This window comes from Tiliqua scincoides, chromosome 1 (assembly GCF_035046505.1).
Source record: "Tiliqua scincoides isolate rTilSci1 chromosome 1, rTilSci1.hap2, whole genome shotgun sequence".
In the NCBI taxonomy this organism is placed as follows: domain Eukaryota; kingdom Metazoa; phylum Chordata; class Lepidosauria; order Squamata; family Scincidae; genus Tiliqua; species Tiliqua scincoides.
In genome coordinates this window covers 132,947,181-132,974,224 of record NC_089821.1, presented here as the reverse complement: position 1 = coordinate 132,974,224, position 27,044 = coordinate 132,947,181, and the positions used below count along the sequence as shown (strand labels likewise).

General features: G+C 43.4%; 1 protein-coding gene across 9 annotated transcripts in view; it reads right to left on the bottom strand.

Moving 5' to 3' along the window:
- Positions 1-4,200: 4,200 nt before the first annotated feature.
- PCBP3 (poly(rC) binding protein 3) overlaps positions 4,201-27,044 on the bottom strand; it is a 43,100-nt gene continuing 20,256 nt past the window's right edge. For 3 of the 9 annotated variants that reach the window (XM_066637323.1, XM_066637330.1, XM_066637355.1), the window contains exons 9-13: positions 20,954-21,032; positions 20,089-20,148; positions 9,796-9,848; positions 5,285-5,454; positions 4,201-4,237 (exon numbers count right to left, since the gene is read on the bottom strand). In XM_066637323.1, the coding sequence (XP_066493420.1) occupies positions 4,201-4,237; positions 5,285-5,454; positions 9,796-9,848; positions 20,089-20,148; positions 20,954-21,032 (399 nt within the window). The remainder of the gene's footprint in view (positions 4,238-5,284; positions 5,455-9,795; positions 9,849-20,088; positions 20,149-20,953; positions 21,033-27,044) is intronic. The other 6 variants (XM_066637339.1, XM_066637364.1, XM_066637390.1 and 3 more) reach the window with 3 other exon arrangements.

The window sequence follows — 27,044 nt, the reverse complement described above, 5'->3', positions numbered from 1 at the left end:
AATTAAATAAGGGGAAGCTAACCCTGTTTCACCAAGTGAATTTTCTCTGTAGCCTGCCTGCAATAACACCCACACCCACACACACACCCACACAAAATCAGTGAGATTTTCAGCCCTCCCCAGTGCCCACCTTACCAGCTCAAGCTGTTTTATTCTTGGGCTGGGGGGGGGGGGTGCTGCCTTCTGGAGCAGTTGTTGAGCTCCACTTTCATCAAATTGGGACCATGCAACCAGCCTTGCATTCCCCTTTGCCTGACTTGAGCAGGAGCCAAGGCATGTTTACTTACTCATGAGTATATGCAACCATGTAGCTTACTTTCACTTTACATAGGGCTCAATAAGTTCACCTGCTTGGTGGGAGGGACTTCCTTCTTGGGTGTTTTTTGGGGGCAGCTTTCATTAGATAGGAACCATTCTGGTGTCTTTGGACTCCTCTCAGCCTGCCCTTTCTGATGGACTAAGGCACGTCTGCCTACTCACAAGTAAACATGCGATATGGATTGGTTTCACTTTCCATAGGGCTCCATGCATTTTTTGGTTTCCGGTTTTTTGGCTATAACTTTTGATGGAAAGGGGATAATTTCCTCCGGCTTTTTGCACTGCATTCATCTGGAAATCCTGCATCCAACAGTATATAGCATAATGGAGTTACTCATAACGTCCGCAATGTTAGCGATGTTGGGTAATTTGTGGTGTCATGCACCCCAAGGCTGTTACCCCTGTCCCTCACTCGCTACGTCACTACTCTTCACCATATACTCGATGAACCTGAATCTTACCTTGGAAGTCTGTGGGGCTGGGTGATAGTAAGAGCTCATAAACAACTCCAACATCTGATGCTTCCTCCGCCCTGCTGGATATCGCCTGTCTAGTTGAAGGTTGCTGGCTCAACAGCGAGCAGTGTTGAGAGTGGGGAGGGAGTTTCTTTACCTTTCCTCCTCCTCCACCTGTCTCTTGCTTGCCCCTGCCCCAGAGCAGCCCTCAGGTAGCCTTCCAGAAACCTCTCATTATTGCCAGAGTTGTGAAGGTTCAGCTAGAGTCCCCTAGATGGTGTCCAAGATGGTGAAGCAAATCTGAAAGTAGACACAAATGTGTCTGCCAATTTTTTATGGGCCAAAACCAATGCCCATTTAATGTGGAAAATTGACCCAAACTTTCTAAAAAAGAAGTATAATTGGCGGGATGCAATAACCGCAACCCCCCCCCCCACATCTGCCATATACTATACAGGCATCTCTTCCTCTCCCCCCTGCATGACATTGGTGCTACCTTCTGTTTGTGAGGAGTTCACGGTCTCTCCTCCTCCTCCCACAAGCTCTCTTTCCCCTGCTGGTCTGCTCCTAGTTGCGCTGAGCCCCTTGCTCTGAATGCACCGGCACAGATGGCAATTCTGTCCCTCATGGATGAGCAAATTCACAGATAAGGACTTTGCATATAAATAATACTGATGGTATATTTATTTCTAACTGAGACGATTTATCATTATGGTGTCTTAGAATCTCTGAGTAAAACAGCAATTAGAAAAAGAGAAGTCCATCCTTAAGAACTATAGGCCTGATTTTCCAGGTGTTTGGACAACTTTCTTGGCAAGCAAATAATCTGTACCAGACAAGCCACATCAGGCGGCAGATTGGTGGGGGAGGGGGCAATTGGCTTCATCTGTCTACTTGCCTCCACGGCTCCACTTCCTCCTCTTTCCACTCTCAGGATTGAAAAGGGGGGGGGGTCAGGCCAGAAGAGGAAGTATGCAGAAGAAGAGCTCGATGGGGAGGAGGAGAGCTGGCACATCATCAGGTAAGGATGGCAGCATGTAGCATGGCAGACCCCAGGAAGTCTTGAGCTAGTCCTGGTGCCTGATTGACATCTCACCTGTATTCATGACTACTCAGAAGAAAACCCCACTAAGTTAAATTATATCTACTTCCAGGTGAAGCCTTAATAGTAATATATAAAAAAAAAACTACATCTGAATATGGAATATAAATGAAAAGGCAATTTCTGAGACAATATTGCCTTGTAACTAATTTGTACCCAGGGCTGGCTTTAGGGCACAGATTTGGACCAATTGGGTCCCACCCTGGGGCAGGCATGCTAAAGTGGTGAGTGGATTGCCTACTGATGTAGCCAGCACCTCACTTGTGAGGCAGGTGTGGTGAGTGGAATGCCTCTGCTGGTGAGACCTCCCATCCACCCCAGTTTGTTTGGCACAAAATCCCGCCCCCTCCCCCGTAGTTGATGGTGACATCATCATTTCACCGCCACCTACTTCTATGTACCACACTTCACAGCAGGCACCATCAACTCTAGGCATGCTCATCCTGGTGAGTAGGGAGGATACAGGGGTGAGAAAGGTGTTGCACTGAGCACCACAGATCCTAAGGTCATCCTGTTCATACCTACTGTTTTACAGTAACTAATCCTTGATTTGATCTTTACTTCTTATTTCATCAACTTTTTATTGCCATTCTCATCACTTACTACTTATATTAATCAGATTCTGTGTAGGATTTTAAGAATTTCAGTATGCTGGGGAAGGAAGTGACCCATTTCTAGATACTGTACTTTATTCATTTTTCTGTTTTGAATTTGACAAATCCTCCACTGCTCCACTTAACAGTTTCTTGCAGGTGCCCAGTTGGAATTATGTAAGGGCTAATGTGGACAACGAAGCAACTTTCAATGTTGCTGATGGTGCATCAAAGGTCAATTAGTGCTGAATTCAATGCATAGGGGGTGCCATGCACATGACTGATTCCACATTGGTCAATGTGGCTAGAAGCTGGCCCGTGCTTTTTCCTACAGTTGCCATCCCCTGAGACAGTGCAGTGTGAACAGACCTAAATAATATATTTGGTATATCCTGTTTTAGAAAAAACTAGTGGTTGATTTATTACCTTGTTTCCTTGTTATTTGTATTCTAGGTAGATTTTGAGCTGGCTGCAGTGAGCTGTCCCATAAGCTTGTTCCCATAAGCTTGTCTTTCAAGATCCTCAACTTACAAGATTCTGGATACATTTGCTTCTTATCAGTAAAGGTAAATAGGAATGTAGAGGAGAGGAAAAACCCTGATGATACAGTTATTGGTTCCAGTCATATCAAAGGATGAGCCAAGCACCAGCAGGGTTCAAAAATGAGAGGGATAATGGAATAATTGAGAGAAATGACCATTACAGAGCCACCACTGTTCTAGATGAGGCCCTCTTTCACTGACAAGTAAGAAGGTGGTAGAAGAGGTGGATAATGCAGTCAGAGGAACCAAGAAGGAGAACACAGAGACCAAAGTCAAAGCTTGCTACAAGCAGAGCTGCACAGCCTTTTATTGAATACAAACAATGCCAAATACAGCAGGCTCACAGAGACTGAGCTTCCTGAGCCAAGTCCAAAAGTCTGTGGGCTGTTTTAAGAATGCATTCAACAGTCCCTGCCACACTTCCATTTCATTTCATCATATCCATTCTCTGTTATTTCTACATTTAAAAAGAGGTTTCCCCTCTGTTCTCTGCTTTGTAATGAAAATGGCTTGCTTTGGCTCTGCCACACTAGAAGTTGTATAGACTATGTGGGAGCCAATGAGGATCTCCGTTTACGTTTGCTGGCTCCCCCATGGTCTACTTTCAACATAATATGGGAGCCATGCCACATTCTTAGGACATAGGTTCAAATGTTTTAAGGATGGGCCAAGGACAAGCAGGGTTCAAAATTGAAGGAATAATGGAAAGAACTATTGCAAAGCAACCACTGTTCTAGATGAGGCCAGATCTCAGTATTACTGCAGGTCCTGCAAACAAATGAAAAAGCCAAGATAAATATCTTAGCTAAATAGAACTAACAGGTACTAGGGAGACCAACTGTCATCTGAAGTCTTACCAAGGGAAACCCCAGCAAAACCTACTTAAAATAATGAGTACTGTTTTTCTGAAACACAGACTGATCTGGAGCAACAATTAAAAATTCAGGAAAAAATCAGGAGCACCAAACGCAACTTATAAAGAAACTTATTAGTTTGTGCACATATCTATATATATGTGCACATATGCATATATATATATGTTTATATATACATATATTTATTATTAAAGAAAAGAATCTAAGGAGATAAAGGAGTGTGTGTGAACCAGTAAGTATACAGATTGTAGAAGCTGGGTGAAATGTCATTGGCTTGATGGGGTCACATGATGCAGGAAGAATAATGAGTAGAAATTACAGTGTGCCCATTCCAGTTACCTCAGACGTCAGCCTAGAATAAACAAAGGGAAATAGAAATGTGGGAGAAGGGAGGAAAAAGTGCTTAAGCAATGAGTTCAAGGATTCCATGTCACACCCACTCTACTTTCAAAAATTTCACACAAGTTGCAGGGGCTGCCAATAATTCTGTCAAACTAATTTGCATGCATGTAGCCTCTGATATGATGGATTTTGTTAAACTTATTTTGTTCTCTTCATGTAAAAGCACCCTCTTGCATTCAAGCACAGCTACATTTATTATTAAAAAGAACAGAGGGGAAGAAAATTATAGTACACTTCCTCCACAGTAGTCTGCACCTTGCAACACATTTTGCTTGCTGGTTTGTGGAAATGCTACAAAAGTTTTAATTTGTATTTTGTTGTGTAGTTTCTACTAAGATATTGTGTTTTATGATTGCTGCCCTCCTTCAGAAAAGTGTTGGTCTAAGAATAAATGTGCAGGGCATGCAAACACACTTTACGTTTTGTTCTGTGTTGCCAGCTGAATTCAACCTCTCTGTGAATGACTTAAAAGACATGTCAGATTAGCTACAGGAATATGTAAGAAGTGAACAGAAAAGATTACATTGGAAATTGAATAATAATATCGATACACCATTTAAGTTCTTGAAGTGGTTGACATAGCACAAGGAATGGAAGGTGGTTCTTGTCCCCAACAGGCTCCCACTTGAAACACACACACACACACACACACAAGGGAGACACCAGCAAACAGGAAGGATGCTATACTGAATAGAGGTGATAAATAGAGGCAGTTGTTCTTCCCTGGTAAATATAAGAGAGCCAAGCTAAAATAATACAATGAGATCAAATAATTGTTGGCAGTCCTGTTCATTTTATTAACAAAAACTTAACTCCTTGATGAATAAACATAATGCGTGTAAACTGCGTCATCAGGTATAAATGTTATATGATTCATGTTGTTTCTATGTGAGGTTTCAGCCCAACTGACTGCTGTTTTTTGGGGTTTTTTTTACATTTGATGAGCATGGTCATGAAAATGGGATGGAAGTGCTGAATGGGGCCCTAATGCTCTCACCTGGCATTGATGAGGTACTGAGCAAGGCTGATGTTAGCTGGGGTCCCTGTGATGGTAATTTGACGTTCTGATGAGCCTTCTGTGGCATTGGCAATTTTGATCTGTGCTCCAGACATCTGTCTAATTTCATTGATTTTTGTCCCTTGGCGTCCAATTATGCAGCCTATTAGCTAGAAAAAAAGGCATGGGAGAATTTCTTAAATGGGGTCCTCCAGAGTTATAAGCTATAATCAATGATCAGCACAGAATTTGCCAGATATCTCAAAGCAATTGTTTCTGTTCAGTTTTATTTTACTATTCTGGAAATGACATAAGACTCTGTTTTTCACCATTATCCTGTTGTTCTTGTTCTTGTCTTGATATCATCCAGGGTTTACTTAAATTTCTTACTACAGAGAAAGCTTTCTAGCCTTGTGCTATTGTTTGGTTTATAAACAGTCACTAGTGCCAGCCCAGTCTTGTGATCACTGCTGTAAGTCCCAGTCCGGCAATGTGGAAGACATGCTGCTCTCATGTACTTCGGGGTGGCTGGTGCAAATGGCTGGAGATCCTGTGCATGCAAAACCAGCTCCGTCAGCCCACATCAGTGGCGGGGGGGGGGGGGGAATGATCAAGACCAAACTAGGAATAGTTTGGGGCAAGAGTGGGAGTTCTTGGTGGTGGCAGCACATACCAATATCCTATCCCTGTTTTCCTGGTCCAACATACCCTCTGACTCTCCTGGGACTTCAGCAACTAAATGCAGAGTTGTATGCTATGGGCTGGGGGGGATAGGATCCGGCAGTTCACCTGCCATATATACAAAGGTCAAGATGTCTTCTTTGTCATGCTGGAAAGTGACAAAAATAAGGGAATGGCTATTCAAATAGCTGAGGTGACTTTTAGAGCCTGTGTTGTCTTGGTTCCCATCACTGCTAATATTTTGCTGCACAAAAACTGTGTGAAGCAGTGCTGAAGCTCTCAATTTCCTATTTCAGAGTCATCACCCAAGCCCCTGACACACTTGTGAGCTTGCCCAGATATGGGTAGCTAGCTCCATATCCCACTCTTCACTTATGATGATGATACCATTTTAAAGCAAAAGAGTTCATAAAGTTGTCTACATAGCAATTATTATGAGTGATGGTCTCTCCCCTCCCTTCCCGCTACCTCCACCTACTGGTGCCTGTTTTAGCTTGGACTGCACCCTTCTTGCCTCAGAGAGATCACATAACCCACTAACTACTCCATGCGGAGGAGGAGAAAAGGAGACAACAAAACCCCCACTTTTTCCGTTGTAATGATTTTCCAGGGTTTTGATTTTACATAAACGGCTCTGGAAGGCTTGTTGACTGAGGGGTAAATGCTTTTCATAAAGTACACATGTTGTTATTATATAAATAACAGTCCCCATCAAAGAAAGCTCTGTTTTGGAGAGGTCTGCTTCCAGTGTACTGCTTTTGTCGCCAACCTGAGCCACCCACACCATGAAAAGTGGAATAATAAAAAATTGTGTATCTGGGCCTCTTGAGACTGCTAGTGGGATCTGATTTATTCATACACAAAATATAACCTGAGTTACTTCTACAGTCCATGTTTCCTCATCTCCCACCCTTCTCCCACCATCTTTATCTTTTACCAAGGCAATGATATTTTGTTTTTCAAGGCAATGAGATAGGCACTAATCCCATATATACCCCCCCCCCCCCCCAAAAATGAACATTGTTGTAGTCAGGCATTTAGTTCCTTAGTCGTGCTCATACACAAATTAAATTTTATTATCTCCAATATTCAACTCTCTATACAGCAGTTTCAACTATAGCTTGTATTTCTGGGTCTAAGAACATACCCAAATAATCCTTATGTTTTCTCATGTGTTGGCAAAACCCAGTTATCTCCTCAAACATGTTATTCAAAGAGATCCTTGCCAGATCCTACAATTGCCTTTGGTTCTTGGATATGCAAATCCTTTATGATTGCTTCCAAGTTCTTTGGACAGATAATAGCTCACCCAATAGCACTGCAATCTCACTAGATAATGTCACTAGATAATGATCTGGACTTGATAGGTTTAGTCCTGAGAATAACAAAAGAGCTTCAAACAGATTGGACAGATTGTCCGTAAGACAAAACAACAACAACAAAATCATTTATTCCATGTGACTTCTGTTCATTCAAAAGGATGCATTAGGAAGTATGCAGAGTCATTTGTGTGTTAAGTCCATTTTCAGTAACTCTTTGTGAAGTCTGTATATTTTTGGACATTAATACTGTCTTACAATGTATGCATGAAGATGCTGAACATGAATGAGTTAAGTTGCATCAAAGCTAATATATGTTCCTTGTACCAATTACAACCCTGCATCAAGTAGATGGAAAACACCTTTTGAGGAAGGTGTATTTAAGGTAATGCTGTTTTTGTATATGGTTCAAATTTGTCAGTGCTTACTCCAGTAATATTGAATTTAGTCATCCTTGAATTGCAGCTAAATGGAACCCTATTCAGGTGTTTATGTAACTGCACAGTGTTGGTAACTGCACAGTCTCATTGGTTATGATGCCAATGAGAGTGTACTGGCAAGCCCTGGTGCTAATGAAGTCTATAGACCTGCCCCTCCCCACTCTCTTAGGTACGTCATTTGTCTTCTGAGGCAAACACTGTATGTAGGGAGTTACCCTCCATGTGATTTGGAACACTGGGTACCCAGTGCAAATCACAGGAAGGATAATATCTTGAGTATCACTCAGTCTTTGCCTCTGCCGATAAACTTTGCACCTGGAGAGACACAGGTGGGGCTACAAAATGCACTGGCACCAGGGATAAGGCTTACTAGTGTGCTCCTGTCTCCCCCTGTAACTGAATTCAGCATACTCAGTTACATCTGAAGATGTACTAATCTGAAGAGGGCTTAGGTCTCAGATCCAATGAATGCCTAGCAGCCTCTAGCTGGGAAAGTCTTGTCTCTCAAAACTTTGAGAGACAAGACTGTGGAGGCCTGCTTTTATTGTAAAAGCTGACAACAACCCTGTGCGACTGGACCCTGAAAGCAAGTTTTCTTGAGCTATTTCAGCTTTCACCAGAGAAGAATAGTAATGACAGTCTCTCAATATTATTACCCAAGTTGCAACACAAAAGTTCTACAAACTGCCCCCTCCAATGAAGAGGTTTGTTGCACCTAACAGATTTATGGCATAATCTTCTACGCACTAACGCCCCCTTCACAGATGCATGAAGTGGATTCATACCCCTGATGAAGTGAGCTGTAATTCAAGGAAGTGTATGCTACAATAATACAATAATTCCTTAACGTTCAACAATACTTGGATACTGCCTTGGATACTGAGCAGCCAAAGGACCCACATCTTCAGCAGCCACAAGATACAAAGGTCAGCTCTTCGCTAAGATATACCCACCTTGACAAAGCCCTGATGCTGAAGAAATGGGGTTACATTCTGTATGGAAACCTGCAAATTTATCTCTGTATATGCAAAACAGTATTTGCTGCCATGGCCTGATTTTTTCCAAAGAAACAACTGGCCCAATTAATAGAATTTCAGTTGACTTTCGTCTAAGTATAATCATGTTTCTGAAAGTGATCTAGTCTAATCCCTTACCCAAAGGAAGGACCTTCCAGCTACCAATCTTATTCCAGATCAACCCATAAAATGTGATCTAGATAACAAGAATTTACCAATTTTTAACTGCTTGCAACATATAAAAAGGTATGCAGGATTACCTCACTAGCAATTAAGAAGCAACAAGGTATTTGGAAGAATTTCCTTGGGATCCACTGAATGGGATCCAATGGGATACACTAAAATGAGATTTAAGAAGCTACTTCTTAGGTTGATGTCCTTTTCACTGCAGTACAGAGATCTATCTACAGAGATCTACAGAGATCACACCAATCTATCAGGAGTAATCTCCCTGACCGTAAAGGCTGCCTTCTGATGCACTATTATTAGGAAGTAAGTCACAATAATCTTGGTAGGGCTTGTTTCTCAATAATCATGTTTCTAAATAATTATGCTTGTTTCTGAATAATCAAACCATCGCAAAACAAGGCCCACCATTTTCCCACTCAACTTTGCAGTTGAGCAAAGTTCAGAACAGATTGCACTGATTAGATTACCATTTGGAATTTTGATTAGGATCAGAATGAGCAAGAAAAACAGTTCCCCGTTCATCCCATAAGACATCATGTTAAACTGCTGAGCCAATACCTCACTGCAAATTGCACACCCCTTACACTATAGCTCTCATGAAGAACAGAAAGTGGCATCATTCTTTGGACATGTCAATCAAGCAAATTGTACAATTACCAAATCACTAAAGAAAATTAGCAAAGGCAAGCCCTCACCCCCAATTCTTGGTTTCATTCCTTAAACAACAATTAGACTTTGACAAAGTAGTTTGAAACAACACACCTGGAGTTAAGGAATAGTTTTTCTAAAACTGGGTGGCCTAAATGTCATTTGCAAACTACTATGTTTATAAAATGATATGGAGAGCATTGAGATGCGATACTCACATCATTGGGAATGGTGAGTTCATGAGTACTGGCCGGGGGACTGGCATCCAAACCTGAGCATATGCAAGGGAAAATAGTTATAGCTGGAAGAGAAAGTACTGTATGCTGTCTGGTATTTCACCAAAATAGCAGACCTTGTGAATTTCTCAGTGCACCAGGGCCAAAGGGTAAGGAAGGAACATATTTTGGTAAAATAACAGGGAAAACACTTACTGGTACTACTAACCGACTAGAATGTCTGGAACCAATTATTATATTATGCGTCACTAATCTCTTAATGATTATAAATTCCATGTGTTCAGGTATCTTCACATCATCAGGCCTTTCCTTCAGTGTCAACAGTGGAGTCATTTCTTGATATTGTCCTATGTTTTCTTTTTTTTAAACACTCAAACACTTTTTAAAACACTCAAATGTTGCTGTTAATTGTTCAATGTACAACTCATCTGGCTAGGTCCAAGGGGCATCATCTTGTGCTTCTTCAGGCGCACATTTATTCAGGCCTTGTTGCAATGTTCTCCATAGAAGTTCATTTGGTGAAAGGGTGGAGTATCCGTAAGCTGGTACCAACACATTTTCTGTGCCTCCCCCTTCGTTTTTTGGCTGCCCACATAGAGAAACTGGTCTTTGCACCAGACAATTTATTGATGAAAACTATAAGAGGAAGCTGAAACCAAACCTAAAACAAGTAGATTTGTACTATGAAATGAGTCTGCAGAAATGTAGTCAAAGATATAACCTTGTGGAAAAAAAGAAATTGACAGCTAAAAGCAAGAAATAGTGTGTGTTATTTCACATCTGATCTGAAAAAAGTTATTAACAGATAGTACATTCACAGGAGAATGAATATTTTAGCCTGATGATGCCATTCAGGCGGATTAGTAATACAGATTCAGAACCCATGAAGGGAAAATCTAAAGGGCTGGTTCACTTCATTCAGTAAATCTCGGAATATCATATTTATTGTGTGCTTCTTTTAATCCTTTTGTCTTCTCCAATCACATCATCATGGAACCATAGCCCTTCAACTATCTGTTTGCATACGTTTCCTGCAGAAATATGTCATAAGGCAGGGATTTCAGAGCTAACAGCTATGACTAAAAAGACAATGTTTGTTATACAGTTGCCCTCTGTATCCACGGGTTCTGTATCCACTGATTCAACTAACTGTGGATCAAAAATATTTGGGGGAAAAAGAAGGAAGCAGGGTGAGCAAGGACAATCACTCCTTGCTCATTCCCTTCATGAGGGGTGGTGGAAATGGTGATAAAGGAAGAGATATGTGTCTGAATGTGTTGCCTCTCTTTCCTGCCTCTTCATCAACTGCCAGTCTACTTGACAAGCAGTGTCACTCATAGAACTCAGCAGTGTAAGAGGAGATGAAATAATTCTACTAGAACCAGTTCACAGTAGACGTTGGTGTGCCCAGTGGCTAAACCAGTTGCTGGCAGGGGGCCATAACACGTCATAATGCTTACTGGCCCGGACTGACTGCAGACAAAGCAGAGGGCAAGCAAGGAAAAAAAGCAACTAGCTGTTGCTGCAGTTCCCAGATGGGCCTCTGGCTGCACTGACCCCACTCTCCCATAGGCTGGAGGCAAGAGGGCGGAGTAAGGTCCAGCCCCACTGAGACCTCATGGGCCTTGCCTGCTGTTGCCATGGTGACCACATAACCAACTTGAGCATCCATGAAATCTGGTATCTGCAAGAGGTCCTGGAACCAGGAGGGATGACTTTATTTGCTGCTTTCTCAAATGAAACTTCTTAAACAATACCATCTCAAGTAACTTGGAAAACCTTGGTTTAAAAAAAAAAAATCAAAGAACCATTTGAACTTTCACAGAGCAATCAACTGGATCCAACAGCACCCTTCCTCCAGCAGAACACATCTCCTGATCACAAAACAGCTGCCTTATACCTCAATGCACATGCAAAGTGAAACTAAAACAAAATGTATCCTGCTTGCACAATTTCTTATACAAATACAAAAATGAGAACTGCTATGAATCTTCAGTGTATAGTAGTGGTTCCCAAAGTCTCTGAGAGTTTGGGAACAGGTGTAAAGTGCTTGCAGGGCAGCACTTACAGTGAAGGCAGTTACATGGTTGCCACAATTGCACCACTGCTTGGGACAAAAGGGTTTTCCCCACGCTTACTAGTGGCAGCACTAGCCCTCTGGAGGGTCCAGGAACCATGCGGGGACTCTGCAGGGTCCCCGCACCTCCACACTGCTGTAAATAGTAAAAAATTGCCACTTCAGTTTCACAACGAAAATAAAAAATGGCCTTTTTCACTATTTACAGCGGTTTGGAGGTGTGGGGAGACCTGCAGACCCTCCAGAGGGCCAGCGCTGCTACAGATAAGTTTAAAAAACAAAAACAAACCTTTGTCCCTGGAAGTGGTATGATTGCGTTGCTGCTTGCACTATTGCCCCGACCTTAAGGGGGCAGAGGCAGGGCTTCCTTGGCTGGGGCATCATGACACCCCAATTTGGGAACCTCTGGTGTATAAACATGTATGAACCCTTATGCAACTTCGGGCGCAATCCTGACTGCACCAGCCCAGGGACTTGCGCTGGCCCAGGAGGTTTGCAAATGAGCCGTAAAGCACGTTTGCGCCTCCTTGAGAGTTGGCCGGGCCGGTGCAGGGACGTGTGCCAGCCAACAGAGGCTACATCCAGCGCCCAGGCTGAGTTGGGGAGGGAGGGTTGCATTGGCCAAGCTTGGACAAAGCAGGGGTCTGGGGAGGGTGGGGAGAAGTCAGAGAGGAGGCGGGAGAGAGGCATTCTGGGGAAGGGGGAGGGCAGGCGGAGGGCAGTCCCAGCACTGGCAGGGAGCAGGAGGCGGGGCTGGGACCCAGCTGTTATGCCAGATTCCAACCCGTTCCCTGAGCAGCACGAAGTGGCCTGAAGCTGCTCTGTTCTCCTTGTATTTATGCCACCTCTGGAGGTGGTGCAAGTCCGAGGGGACCCATTTGGGGCTGTGGTTACTTACCTGGCAGTAAAGGAAAGAGTTTCCCCTTGCCTCTGGCTGAGCCACTTCTGGCCCCAATCTTGCGCTGGATATAGCACAGGCCTTCTGGCCTGCCTGTTCCAGCGCAAGGTAGGATTGCACTGTTCATCTATCAACATTTTCAGAATAGCACTAGCAGCTATTTCCCTTCTACTCATGGCTCTTTGGAGCCAACCCAATGAACCCAAGACAAATAATGAAATTGTTTTTGTGTCAAGACTGACACCCCTCAGTCATAATCATCAATAAGTCTTAAGAAGAGCAGTTCAGGTGTTTAAAATGCTTCACGTAATCTCAGTACTATGTGGAAAAAATGAGAGAAGCTTCAGCATAGCCCACCTAATATCCTATCCCTACAGATCAATAGACATCTCTCTCCAAAGATAAAGTGTGTTTGCCAGGAATGTGGTGACTTGTAGTGCAAAGGGAAATATACAGTAAGATTTTATACAGTTCTTACTCAAGCTTCCTCATTAAGTCCATTTAATATAACCCAAATAATTACTGACACAGTTACACTTGTAGGCTGCATTCCAGACAGGATATGTTGTTGGGACTCATGAGTTAGTCGTATTCACAATGCTGTAGGGCAGGGGTGCTCAATAAGTGGATCGCGATCTACCGGTAGATCGCGAGGCAAAATGAGTAGATCGCGGAGTGCCGACCCCCCCTTCAGGTGCCTCTGGGAGGAAACGCCGGGAGTAAGGCCCATTGTACTCAATGGGGCTTACTCCCAGGTAAGTGTGGCTAGGATTGCAGCCTCACAGCCTAATCCTAGGCATGTCTACTCAGGAGTAAGTCCTGTTATACTCAGTGGGGCTCAAGGTACACCAACATACATTGTACACATAAATGTTATATGTTATGATGGCGTGAACATTGTAAAAAAAACTCTGGTAGATCTCTGGGCCTTGCTGGGTTTCAAAGTAGCTCTCGAGCCAAAAAAAGTGTGAGCACCCCTGCTGTAGGGTAAAGCGGTCTATTTTTCTGTTTTATTTTACACTGTTCGAAGAAATATTAACTCTATAAAAATTCTCAAGCAAAGGGGAGAGCAAAAACTCAGTCCTCTCCTCATCTTTCTCCACAGTTCCTTCTATGAGGAGCTAGAGTGCAGCAGGAGGTAGGCAATTGCCAACTGACCAGAAAAACCAACCCAATCTGTTCTTGTGCCTTTAACAGCAGTTTAAATTATAGCTATCAGTGGCTGAAGCTTTCCACAGCATTGAAATGAACACAATTCCTTGCTGATGTTTGCACATCAAACTGCTGTTAAAGCTACTGCTACAAAGGCCAGCTGAAAGTTGGCAATCCTACTTAAGTATCGCTTGAAGTAGGAACTTTTCAGCTCACATCTTAACTGGTAAACTACAATGTCATGAACAGGTAAAATCTAAGCCCAAGACTGTGTCCATCTTGGAACATGTGGTTGCCTCTTTGCAGCTGGTAAGAAAGGTGCAGATTAGTAGGTGAGAAAGTATCTGCTTGTCAGTGGCCAAGAGAACCATATAATGGGGTCAGGGGCATTCCTTGCTGGCCAAGGTCTCGCTCATCAAAGAAGATTGCTTACAGTGGTGTGGTTTCTGGTTGGGAGGTGTAAGAGTCAGCCATCGAAAGTAACTAACTTGTCCAGCCTTCCAGAAGTTTCTGACCATTTTGTAATCTGGTTGGCTGTCTCAGGTGTCATTACTATAAGGCAGTGGTAATAATAAAAATAATAAACTTTATTTGTATACCACACTTCTCCCTAAAAGGGACCCAGGGCGGCTGGTATTCAAAATGGAGCATCATGATGCCCCAGCCTGTGGGTCCTGGCCTTTGCCACCTTAAGGGGTGGGGGCAGCCAGGAGACAGGGAGAAGGCGCCTGTGGATCCTGTGGATCGCGCCGCTCAGGGGGGCTGCAGGGGCTTGGGCGCACTTGCCCAAGCCTCCTGCAGCCTCCCAGGGTGCGGGGAGCCCTGCTCAACCTTCGGCAGGGCTCCTCAAGGTCAGGAAAAGTGAAAGCAGAGTAATCGCGCCCCGCTCCGCAAGACCGGAAGTGGCGCACAATCGCTCCGCTTTCCCTTCTGACGGGGCTGCAGGGACTGGGGTGCACCTTCCAGTCCCTGCAGCAGCCGTCCCTTTGTGCAGGGAGCCCTGCACGAGTGCCTCCACTTTTGCGGAGGCAGAGCAGATCACTCCACTCTCCCTTTCCCTGACCTAGGGTGCCCTGCAGGTGCTTGCGCTGCTGCAGGAACTGGAGAGTGCACCCCAGTCCCTGCAGCCCCCTGAGCGACGTGATCCCGAAGGAAGGAATCCCGAAGGAAGGGAAGGGTGTCTATTGCTTGTTGCTTGTCTTCATTTGGTTCTGACTTCTATCATGGGTACCTGTTCAAACAGGTTGTCTAGGAGGCAGTTGTTTTCTCTTATGGTTTGAAAAACCAGGTGAAAGAAAGGAAAAATGTAGTCTAGGAAGTTAGCTTTATTATGTTAGAACTGAAGTTTTCTGTAAGTCTTTATCTGAGGCCATGACTGCCTTTTCCTATATGTGTAACTTTAATCTTTCTTTAATAAACCAAATATATTTTACAGGTCTATGTTTGGTATTGAGTACTTCATTCCAAAGCAGCTATTCTGACAAGCTGCTTGTTCTAGCTACCAAAGTAAAAGTTCAGAGCCTTGAGGCTTGGGTTGCTGAGTGAGAGGAAGTCCAGAGTCTCCAAGGGCTGGTGTAAACCCATAAGTCCTCAGAGATCCTGAACTGAGGAACTGGTGGAATCAGGTTGGTGGCAGTCCAATTCAGATTTGGTATTCTGTAATTTGGTTTATTTGGCTAATAACACAGCAAACACACATTTTGCTTCCTTAAACATTACACCAATTCCTGGGTATATTTGGGGTGCCAGTTCAAAAAATGGCATCTGTTTTGCCCTATCATGTCTAGTTTTGGAGATAAAGTATAGCCTCATTAGTGAATGGTTCAAGCAGCTTCCTCATGAGGAAGCCATAGTCTTCCTCATGAGGAAGCTGCTTGAACCATTCACTAATGAGGCTATACTATATCTCCAAAACTAGACGTGATAGGGCAAAACGGATGCCATTTTTGGAATTGGCACCCCAAATTCATATCAAACCACCATAAAGTTTGGGGAAAAATTTTCTGACCCTCAATTTTGTAGGCCTGTGTAATTGGGCCTTACTGTCTTAAGGTAGGTTGTGCACCTTTGAGACAGCTAGGACAGAAAAATCTTCCTACTAAAAACTGTAGGGCTTACACTTAAGTTAAGGATTGGTCCCTTATGTACTGAGTCTACCTAATAACTAAATTGGGTGTGTAAACCCTTGGGCTGCTGTGAGTTGGGGCAATGGGGCCAGGGGCAGAACATCCATAAAGGTCAGGTGCTTGGGTTGAGGCCCCAATCCTTATAACATGCACCTACATCACAAACAGACATTTCAAAATCTACCCAATGGACATTTTATAGAAATTGGAACTCTCCATTTGGTGCATATGAAAATACCTATACCTTAACATGCTGCTAAATTTTCAGAGCTCCTCACACTTCCTGGAAAGCTTCTCTGAGGCAATACTGAATGCTTACTGAAAAGCATCAGTGTAAATTCAGAAACACAGTCACTGACATGAAAGGCTGCATTTTGTGGGCTGTAGCAGGCTGTTGGGTGGATGGGCTAATGAGCCACACCTGGCCATGGGGGGGGGGTTTGGGGCAAGCCTTGGCCCTATAAAGGGCTTTCCTGGCAGAAAGAGAGGGGAAGAATCAGAGGCAAGGGAATGCCATATGGTATGAGTCTGTAAGTGTACAGTTACTAGCACACTCCCCCCTGGGGGCTGGGGATAAGAATAGGCCCTCCGTTTGGCTGTACTTGTCGACTAAACAGCCACCGGGTAGATGGGACTCGATAGCCTGGGAAGGCAGCTCATCTGAGAGAAGGAAAACTCTGATCCCAAACCTCCACTGCCTTGTGGCTACATCCAGTTATGGAAACAGGAGTCAACCTCGAGGCAAAATCTGGAGCTGGAGTCCCTGAGCCAGTTCATGGCTGAACACAGTCATGTTCTGGCAACTCCTGCGACACCGCTGGAACCAACCGTATTGGCCTCTGCCTTTCCATTGGACCATTTCAGTGACGTGGAGAGGGAGGGTTTGCTGCATGGGTAACAGTCTATCCTCCATATCTACTTTACCCAGGCTTCGTGCATTGGAGAGGACACTCTGTTCCAGAACCACCATTCAGAGCGCAATACCATAGTCTTCCGAGACTGAAGGATGCCAACAACTTGCTAGCACACTACAATCAGCTGCTAACACATTTTAGTTGGCTCAGTCAGACTCCCTGTTAACAGAAACTGAATGTGCAAGTTGCTCATCACTTAAACTTTCAACCTTAGGGATCCTGAACCTTTAACAGTTGTGTAGGAGAGCTTGTCATCTGTGAGAAGACAGGCTGCACCTGCTGAAGTTCCTTCTTTACAATTGTTAAAGGTCTAGGATCCCTAAAGTTGAAAGTTTTCCCACCCCTGACTTAGAACACCAAATAACTCCCGAGGGTTAAGTCTAGATTGGGGTGTCAAACTTGCTTCATTCAGTGGACCACCAGCATTTGTGGTGTCTGCTGAGAGCCAGAAGTGATGTCATTAAGCAGGTGATGACCAGAAATAAGTACTTTTTCTCACTTAGCATTAGCTGCAAATGACAGAAGAGAAAATATGCAACTCTTGATCATACTTTCATGATAGCCTAACTCTTGTCGGCTGCCCTTTCAGAAGTGCTGAGGCTTCACTTTAAAGGTCAGCAGCTGAGAGTGCTCTGCAAAGTGGCGCTGCTCAAATGGGTAGAACTTGTAGAGTCCAATAAAAACATGGGCCATCCTGTCAGCAGTGAAACCTCAGCAGAAGCAGTGCTGCTGAAACAGCTGAAATGGTGGCCTGTATGATAATTGGGCTCTCCCAGCACTGCCCTTTTAACAGCTCTGCTTCTGGCAATGCATTACTTTGCAGTTCCTTAGCTGATAGCAGGTGATGTTGGTGCTGGGAGAGCTCAATTATCACAGGGGATGGATAAAGAGCCTACAAGCCTTGTGTTTGACACCTGCTAATCTAGACAGATAAGAATTCCACAAATTATGAACTGTGTGAAAAACCACTTCCTTTTGTCTTGAATCCCCCAGCAATCAGTTTCATTCGACAATCCACTGGCAAACTCTCTCAGCAGTTTCACATAGATATTATGCTGTACAGGGTACAATATAGTACTTAGTGTAACTCCATGAGCCAAATGCCACATAGGTAAGCAGCCACCCCCTAGTACCACCCTCTGAGATCTAACATCTAAGAATGAACAAAGCCTCTATAAAACTGGCTGCCAGAAGGATGCCATGGTTGTACTGAACACCATTGAGGTGTCCAGAAAATCTAAAAGTGTGCACTGTGTTTGGTATATTGATCAAGCAGGTAACCAAGGACATCATAGTCCCAAATCTGGGTCATAAACCAGATTGAAGAGGATTCAAGTAATTAATATCTTTCAAGAATACCTGGAGCTGAGACATCATCAGATATAGCATCTTGGGGTGGGGGTGAGGTTATCTATTATGCCATGTTTTGCCTCAAATATCTATGGATAATGTCTCAAGGGCAATAATAATAATAATGCTTTAGTGTTCAAAGCACTCCACACACATTATAACACCCTTGCAAACCTTTCACAACACCCACTCCCATAAGGTAGGTTAGTATTATTACCCCCATATAGCAGATGGGGTCCTGAGTTTGAGAAAAAGAATGATTTGCCTGATGAGCTGTTGACAGAGTCAAGATTCATGTCAAAGGTGTCTAGATTTGTAGCTCAGTTTCTTTGGCTTCTATGACACTCTAGCACTAAATAGAATTTAAAGAATGTTGCTTCCATAATAGCCACTTAGTCTGGAATTGTCATCCTTCATTCAGGGCGCAATCCTAACAAACTTTCCAGCACTGAGGTAAAGGCAATGCAGCTCCAAGTAAGGGAATAAATATTGGGATGCCTCACATGCCCCACTGGCTCAGCTATGTCAAGTGCAAGAAAGTTTGTTAGGATTTTTTTTTTTAATGGAGAAACCATTAACTTTTTAATGAAGAAACCAGATTATGTTGTTTCCAACATGTTAGATTCTAATATTTTCTATGTTAGAAAATGTTAGATTCTAATGTTGTCCTCTTATCTTGTGTCAAACCTGATTTCTGTGTTTTGTTTCACTTTAAATGCAGTTGCAGGGTCAGCCTACCCAGTTCTACTGAAGCTTTCCAGCCATGTCAGGGGTGCAGGAGAAAATACTGAGGCAGCAAGGAGACCTTCTTGCTGCTGCCATACCTTCTCCTGCCTCTCCTTGGAAACAGTTGGACCAGTTGCGAGGCCAACTGCTTTTTTGTTTTTGCTTTTCGTTTTTTTTCTGCCCATGTTCAGCATTGCCTCTGCAGACAATGCAGTTATCAGGAATGGGGGTAATAGCTGCATCATTAGTGGGGTGTGAAGTTTACACACACACAGTCTCACTGACCTCCTTGAGCATTTGCTTTCCAATTTGAGCAGTTGCTTTCCAACTGTCTGAATAGGATTACAGTATTTAACCAGTCTGAGCAATTTAAATTTATGTTTGTTACACTGCTGTTAAGGAAGCAGAAAGCTTCCAGAAACACAAGAGACTTTAGGAAAGCCCATGCTTTACAATTTGGGCATGCCCAAGTGACATTTTTTTACATTTTCTCTGTAAACAGCTGTTTCTTATGCTTTATCACAAAGGCGTTAAGGTCACAGTTTTGGGAAAGGACACTCAAACCTGCCATGTGGAATGGAGGGTTGCTCTTTGATAACAGATGAGGTCCAAATCCCTTGCACCCACAAAACTAGTCACATGGTTCTTTCAATCTTGGCCAATGTTCATAACTTTACTGGGAAGGAATTTGGGGAGCAAAAGAAGAGAGGTGTCAAAGTCAGACTGAAAACAAAAGCAAAAGAAGTCAAAATTCTATTCTCTTTAGAGGAGGAATTTCGATTCTGAAATTTCATTTTATCACAGAAATAGCCTAAAAAATGAAGCATTGTCTTCTTCAGGGATCACTGATCATTTTAACATAAGGGGCTTACATTGTGTCCTAATAGTGTATTGGTGCTCACAATCATACTACCCTACCAGCATAAGAAGAGCAGGCAATGTGCATATAGCTACAACAGAGGCAGGGCCCAATGGAAAAAAGTGTATAAATGCAAAAGTAGCCTATATATTTCCCTATATCCTTTGTTTTACCTGATGATTGGCCCATCAGATTTTGAGCTTCTTCGGAGGAATGTAAGGGCAGCTTTTCTCCTGAAGAGCAAAGAAGAAACAGATTTAATGGTTTTTGCCTTCAAGGAGATAAGCAATGTCACTTCATCTAGGAAGCTCAAAATATGATGAACAAAATGGCAGAAACGCATTTTGTGATCGTCCTAATGAAACGAAAATATATTTAAGACATACTGTAACACACATACTATAGTTATATGCCACTCCCGTTCTCTGTGAAGAGTATCTCATTTTAATTAATGCTCCGCTGACATGTGCAATTTCTTACTTAGTTTCTGGTAGAAGTTCTTGCTTCTCATTGCAAGGGTTTATTCACAAGTGTCATGCATCACTCCCAGCATGTCCCATGAAAGCACAGTTTAACATTCCGAATATCCATTACAGCATAACAGTGTCTTCAGGTACATGAATGAAATATCACAGGTGGTGACCAAAAATGTTAGAAAAAAACTGTGAGGAACTCACATCCCACTGTTTGACTGACACTGTAGATGCCCCCTACTAATGTCACTGGTGAGACATGGATATTTTTTGCAGGTGACAATATGAACATGTGACTTGCGGACACATGGCCCATACATTTCATAACAATTTAGAGAGCAAAGCAGATCAAAATGTCCTCACAGGAATGGATTGGACTCCTACCAATAATAAGAAAAAAGTAGTGAAACATTACTGTAGTGTCTTTAACTTGTCCCCCACTGATAGTTGAAACTTCTGTTCATGGGCCCTATTTCTTTTCATTAAACAAATTGAGCTTAGAAAGACAGAGAAACTGCATAGGTAAGAAGAGAAGGATATCTGTAAAGGGAATTTGGGTACGTACCAGGGAAAGCGGGGGTGGTCTGTCCAAGGGGAGTAAAGGGGGTTTGCTGCATAGCCAACTGGTGGAGCTTGGTCAACTGCTGAGGGGTAGGAGGGACATTAGAACTAAGAAGGTTATTGTTATAGAATACAAGTCACACCAAAAACTAAGAACAAAATTATAATTTAAAAAAATAACAACAACAGGTAGCCATGTGAAAACATGGCAAACACAGCTTTAGCAGAAGGACTTGGCCTGGATAAATACAATAATGCCCAAATTTATGGCTGTTGTGCTCGATCAGGGTCTGAAATACAGCAGCCTAGTTTTGGTGTTTCTCCTTCTTTAGGAAGATTAGCAAAAGTCCTACAGATATAGTCATCTCATCTTCTCATCTTCTGGAACAGAACTGAGAGATGAATGACAGTAAATCATGGTGCATTTCCAGCTACAGACTCGGAACTAACTAAGCTCCTAAAATGCTAAGTCCAAGGGACACAGCAAGAAATGTTAGAGGAGTTAAAGCAATAATGTGAGTTTCAAAATGATGTACTCCAAATAAAAGGTCCAATTGGTGCTTTGACTTTGGCCAGTGGGTGCTTTGGCCCAAAGAGGTATGTATTTCAGACCCTGCTCATCCCTTGTGCTTGGAGACTTTTAATGGTCCCTTCACAAAGATTCCATAAAAAGGAACGTGTTTGGAATACATTTTGTGCTGTAATTACTCCAGTAGCAAAACTATGGTAAAGCAAGTCCCCCTTTCAAAATATTGCTATGCAGAACTTGACATGGTGTAGAAATCTTAACCATAAAAATCAGCCATAGGAACACCCTATCAAGCCAAACAGGCCAACCCCTGAAATATAAGGTATGGGGAGCTCATAATTTGAATATGGGGCAAAAATAATTGAAAAACTCTTGCTCCTGCAGCATATCTAGGGAAGGTGAGTAGGAAAGTCTAATATTGGCAGTAGTCAGGGTGAAGCATTGGAGGCAGAACACCTGGGAAGCTGAAGAAAAGACAGGTAGGAGGGTAAAGGGGAGTTTGAAAAGAAGAGCAGCCAATTGGTTAGCAGAATTGGCAAGCAAAACACCAGAAACAAGCAGCATGCAAGTTATGTCCACTTCAGGGAAGCCAAAGTACAGAAGAGGTCAGAACTTGTAGAAACAAAGAAGAGTTACAATTCGGTTTATCTTTCAAACACATTGCAAACCCCTCCAAAGCCTGGTATACAGTCCTATCATGTCATGTGTATAATTATCCTTTAAAACAAAATAAAAATATATCATCTTAAGGTCACATGCAGCATGAGTCCCACCTAAGCATATACAAGCATATATAACATAGTAAAAAAACCACGTTTCTGTTGTATTCGCAGTTTCCCTTGTTTCTGCTCACATTCTGTTTCTTGCCTATTTGCACTAGTTTTCTTAATTCTGGGTTGTCTTACAATATACAGCACAAGCCTGCATGTACCCACACAAACAGAAGTTAAAGAATGTAATAAGTTTGCTTTTCTAACTTCAGTCTAACCTGTTTGATGCCAAAACTCACAGTAGTTTGGCATCATGTCTTCACAGAGGTAGTTTACACTGAAAGTCCCCTCCCCACTCACAAGGCAGATACACTGGGTTTTATGTCCCTCAGACCATCATTTCCATTTTAGTGTCATTTCTTCTTCTACTGTGAAGAGTTAATTTTTTGTTTATTATCAGGGCTGTGAAATGAAAAATGTGACTTAGAATTGCTTGGAATTGCTGAGCCAATTATACTGAAGATTATGTGCGCCGGTGCCAGGATCAGGTTTACTATTTGCTGCAGATATTCCTATTAATATCTATAAAGTTTATATATACTTTTCAACAAAAAGTTTTGTAAAGCAGTTTACATAGCAAAATAAACGAAAGTATGTTTCTGTCACTCAGAGGGACTCACAATCTAAATGAATGTACGAAAGAAAATCAGTAAAGAGCCAGGGTTAAAAAAATACTATCTTGGTATGAATAGGAAAAGCTGCTCTCTCCCTCCTAAAAAAAGGCCACCACAGTCAGCACAGATTGGTTCATTACTATGATGGTTAGTCAACTGGCTTTGGTTATCTGAATGGCAGTATTCTGAGTTATAGCAGCAGAAAGAGTATTGGCTCATTTCAGTAGCCCAGTAAATGGCTTGAACTCAGGTGTAAAGGCATATGGCAATTCCTGTTCTGCAACAAAGTTAGTCCCAACATCCACGATGTATAACTGGATCTACTGCTGAAGAAAGCTGTGAGTAGCATCATCCTGATAATCCTAAAATATGATTGGAGAGAACACATCAATGATTGTGTGGGAAAGCCGTAACACTAGTGTGAGGATCCAGTATGCTATTTTTAAAATATATATATTGGGCTGTGTCTGCATGCAGGTGAACTCATTCCACTTCAGCTCTCAATGGCTTTTCTGAAACAGAGTGAGAGTTATGCAGTTCTCTATCCATCTAAGCCAGGGCTTCTCAAACTAGGGTGTCACAACGCCCCGGCCTGAGGGCCCTGGCCTCTGCCCCCTTATGGGGTGGGGGCGAGGGGAAGGCAGTGATGCAATCCCCAGAATTGCATTGCTTAAGGGGGTGCAGGAACTGGAATGAACTTTCCAGTCCCCGCTGCAGCCTCCTAGGGGGTGCGGGTAGCCGTGCACTACCCTCCGCAGGTCTTCCCAGCCTTCAAAAAGTGAAAACAGAGCAATCATGTTCCACTTCTGGTTTGGCAGAGGCGGAGTGCAATTGCTCTGCTTTCACTTTCTGGAGGCTGGAGAGCCCTGTTGTGGGTCATGCAGGGCTCCCCTCACCCCTGGGAAGCTGCTGCAGGGACTGGTAAGTAAATGCCAGTCCCTGAAGCCCCCTTAGCGATGTGATCCTGGGCTGTCTTCCCTCCGCACCCACTGCCTTCCCCGCTCTCCCCAAGGACTTACTGCAGTCCTCAAACTCCCTAAGAGTTTGAGAACTGAAGATCTAAGTAGAGGTGTTTCTTTCCAGTGAATAAGATAAAACTACAGCTAAGTCTTGCCAGACTCACAGCCCAATCCTATGCATGTCTACTCAGAAGTAAGTCCCATTAGAGTCAGTGGGGGCTTACTCCCAGGAAAGTGTGGATAGGATTGGGCTGTCAGTGGGCTTACTATTGAGTGAAATAAATATCATTTTCAAAGTATTGCACTCCTACCCACCCCTACTTAAGTTCCACTGTCAGGTAACAAACTCATCCAAACCCTCTACCTAGGAATCCTCACATCTGCATTTGAGGCCTTAGACTGTGGTAAAGCAGTTAAAAATTCTAGGCAGCCCCTCTCACAGTTCTTCAACTAGAAAACCCAAGTTTTACTATAATAAAATTGATGGCTTGGCATTGTATCAATGGCACTATTTAATTGCAATTAAATCAGAATGAAGAAAAAAAGAGCTTTGGTGGATCAGGCCAAGGGCCCATCTAGTCCAGCTTCCTATATTTCATAATGGCTCACCAGACACCTCTGGAGCACAAAACAAGTTACCTGTATCCTGTTGCCAGTCCCTTCCATCTGGAATTTAGAGATAGGCTATCTCTAAAACTTAGAGGGTTTAAAATGCCGGATCCTGGCCCCTCCCCCACTTCCTCACTGCCCGCCCATGGGACCACCTGCCACCCACCCTCCCCCGCCTCAAAACGCTTCCTCCCTGTCCTCCCCACACCCCCAGACCCCTGCACTGACTTGGAAAGGTTGGGGCAAACCTACCAAACCTAGGACCTGTGTTGGTGTGGGGAAGCCAGCGCACATCCTTGTGCTGGCCTCTCCAACTCACAAGTCAGTGCAAATGTGCCAGCGCAGTCCAAGGCCAACGCAAGGGACTTGTGCTGGCCCAAGGGCGCTTTTGGATTGCACCTTGAGTTGCTTAGGGTCAGTGGTGTCACTAGAGCTTGTTTCACCTGGTGTGGGAGGCCAGCGTGTCACCCCTATGATGGACCTCTTCCCATGTAGTGGGAAGGGCAATGAGCCGGCTGGTGGGTGTGGTTTTGTACCATTGTCCCATCCCACTGTTTTTTTGGCTATACCTTACTAACACCTTATTGGTTCCATGCTGTGTCATAACAACATCTCACTGGCTCCTCAAAGAATCAGTCTCATTGGTCCGTTATGAATTAAGGAAATGTACTTTTTTGTTACATAAGAGTTGTATTTTTGTTTTCTGGTTTTCTGGTCATAACTTTTGATAGAATGGAGATAATTACACTCCAGTTTTTTTACTGAATTCTGCTGTAAATTATGCATCGAATGGTGTATAACATGATGGTAATCTTCCGACAAACAGTGATTTTAGTGATTTTACATAAGAACAGCCATGCTGGATCAGGGCATAGGCCTATCCAGTCCAGCTTCCTGTATCTCACAGTGGCCCACCAATTGCTTCAGGAAGCACACAAGATAACAAGAGACCTGCATCCTGGTGCCCTCTCCTGCATCTGCTGTTGATTTTGGTCACTAGTGCACATCACCTACCTTGTGCTCATCACCCAGTGTGGCCTGCGCCCTCCACACCACTCTAGTGACACCACTGCTTAGGTCTCTGTGATATGGTCCTTATTCTATTGCTCCCATAATTATTTCTGTCATTTACAGCCTCTATCCAGCTGGTATAGCCACATGAAAAAGGCACCCTATATCCAGCAAGGGTGGATTGAGAAGCTTTGAATGGGAAAGGGCATTTAAATCCCCTCCGATCCTAAAATGGGTCTCCTCGAATTGCCTTGATTTTGCTGGTACATGTCCAAGGACAGAAAGAGAGCAAGGAGGCTGTCGGAGGAGGAGACAGAATCTGGCATGCACCATTACCACCAGATCAACCCCCCCTGCAGCCTCCCCACCCTGCTCCTCCCCCTCTTCTCCCAGTTTTGCCCCTCCCCACCCCATTCCTCCCCTCCCCCATCCATCCTGTCTCTCTTGCTGGTTTATCTGCTCCGGCAGGTGGTCAGCAGTCCAGCAACATGCATGGGAAGGCTCCAGACTTCCTGCTGAGCCTCTAAGTAGTACTCATCTTGGTGTGCTGGTGGAATGTGCTTTATGTTCCGCTAGTGGGGCAGCCCAATAGGTTTGGGCTTCCCATTTCCTTTGTGGATGGCCCTGTGCTGACTCCAACCCCAGCTTAGCGCAATAAATGAAATAGTCCAGAATCTTTTTTCTGCAGTTGCTTCAGTCCTGCCCCTTGTGCCACTACACACACAGAGACCCAAATCAGTATGAATCTAGTTTTCATACTGAGTTTCACACCTCTAGTTTTCACTGAGGTGGTAAACCTGAGTCTGGGTCGTAGCATTTCAGATTACATATAGGAGCTCACATGACTTGATACCCCTCCATACAACAGGATTCATGCACATAGAAAATCAGCTTGTCAGACAAAAAGTTAGGCTAGAACCCTTTTACCTGATATCTCATTTTCAATCAGCAAGGAATTTTAAAACAAGTGATTATCTTGTTTCTCAGTAAATCAGTACTGAGTTAAATTTACAGTAAACAGTACTCAGTAAATTTACAGTAAACAGTAAATCACTGTTTCTCAATCTGTGGGTACTTGTACTACTGGTGGTACTTCCAATAGGTGGGCCATGTGAACTGGTATGGTGGGGGACAAACATTGAGTAATGCTATATTAAATAATGGGAATTCCTGGCTTGGAGTTGTACAGCCCAGGCACAGGTTACGACCTTACTGAGAATGAATCCAAGGACCATGCTTGACCTTGTCAATGAAGACAGGTAGTGCTTAGTGCACTTTTGCAACCTTGTCTTAATAACAAGATAACATTGAGGCATTGCTTATGTTCCCTTTCAAAAGTGATGCCATTTTTTAAAACACTCTTGCCCAACATGCAAGTAAAGATGTTCACATTCATTCACGTTTAGGAAGGATTCCAGAACAGTCATAGTCATCACCAGTGTGAAAAATGCTTTCTTTACCCTGGACATTTGAGAAAGAGGGTTTTAGGATCACTAAGCATTCAGGGTCATTTTCCATTACAACTGAGGATATTTTCAATGACAGACCAACTTGTAGATACATCTTAGCAAGCAAAGACTGAGAGGAGTGCATAACATGTAAA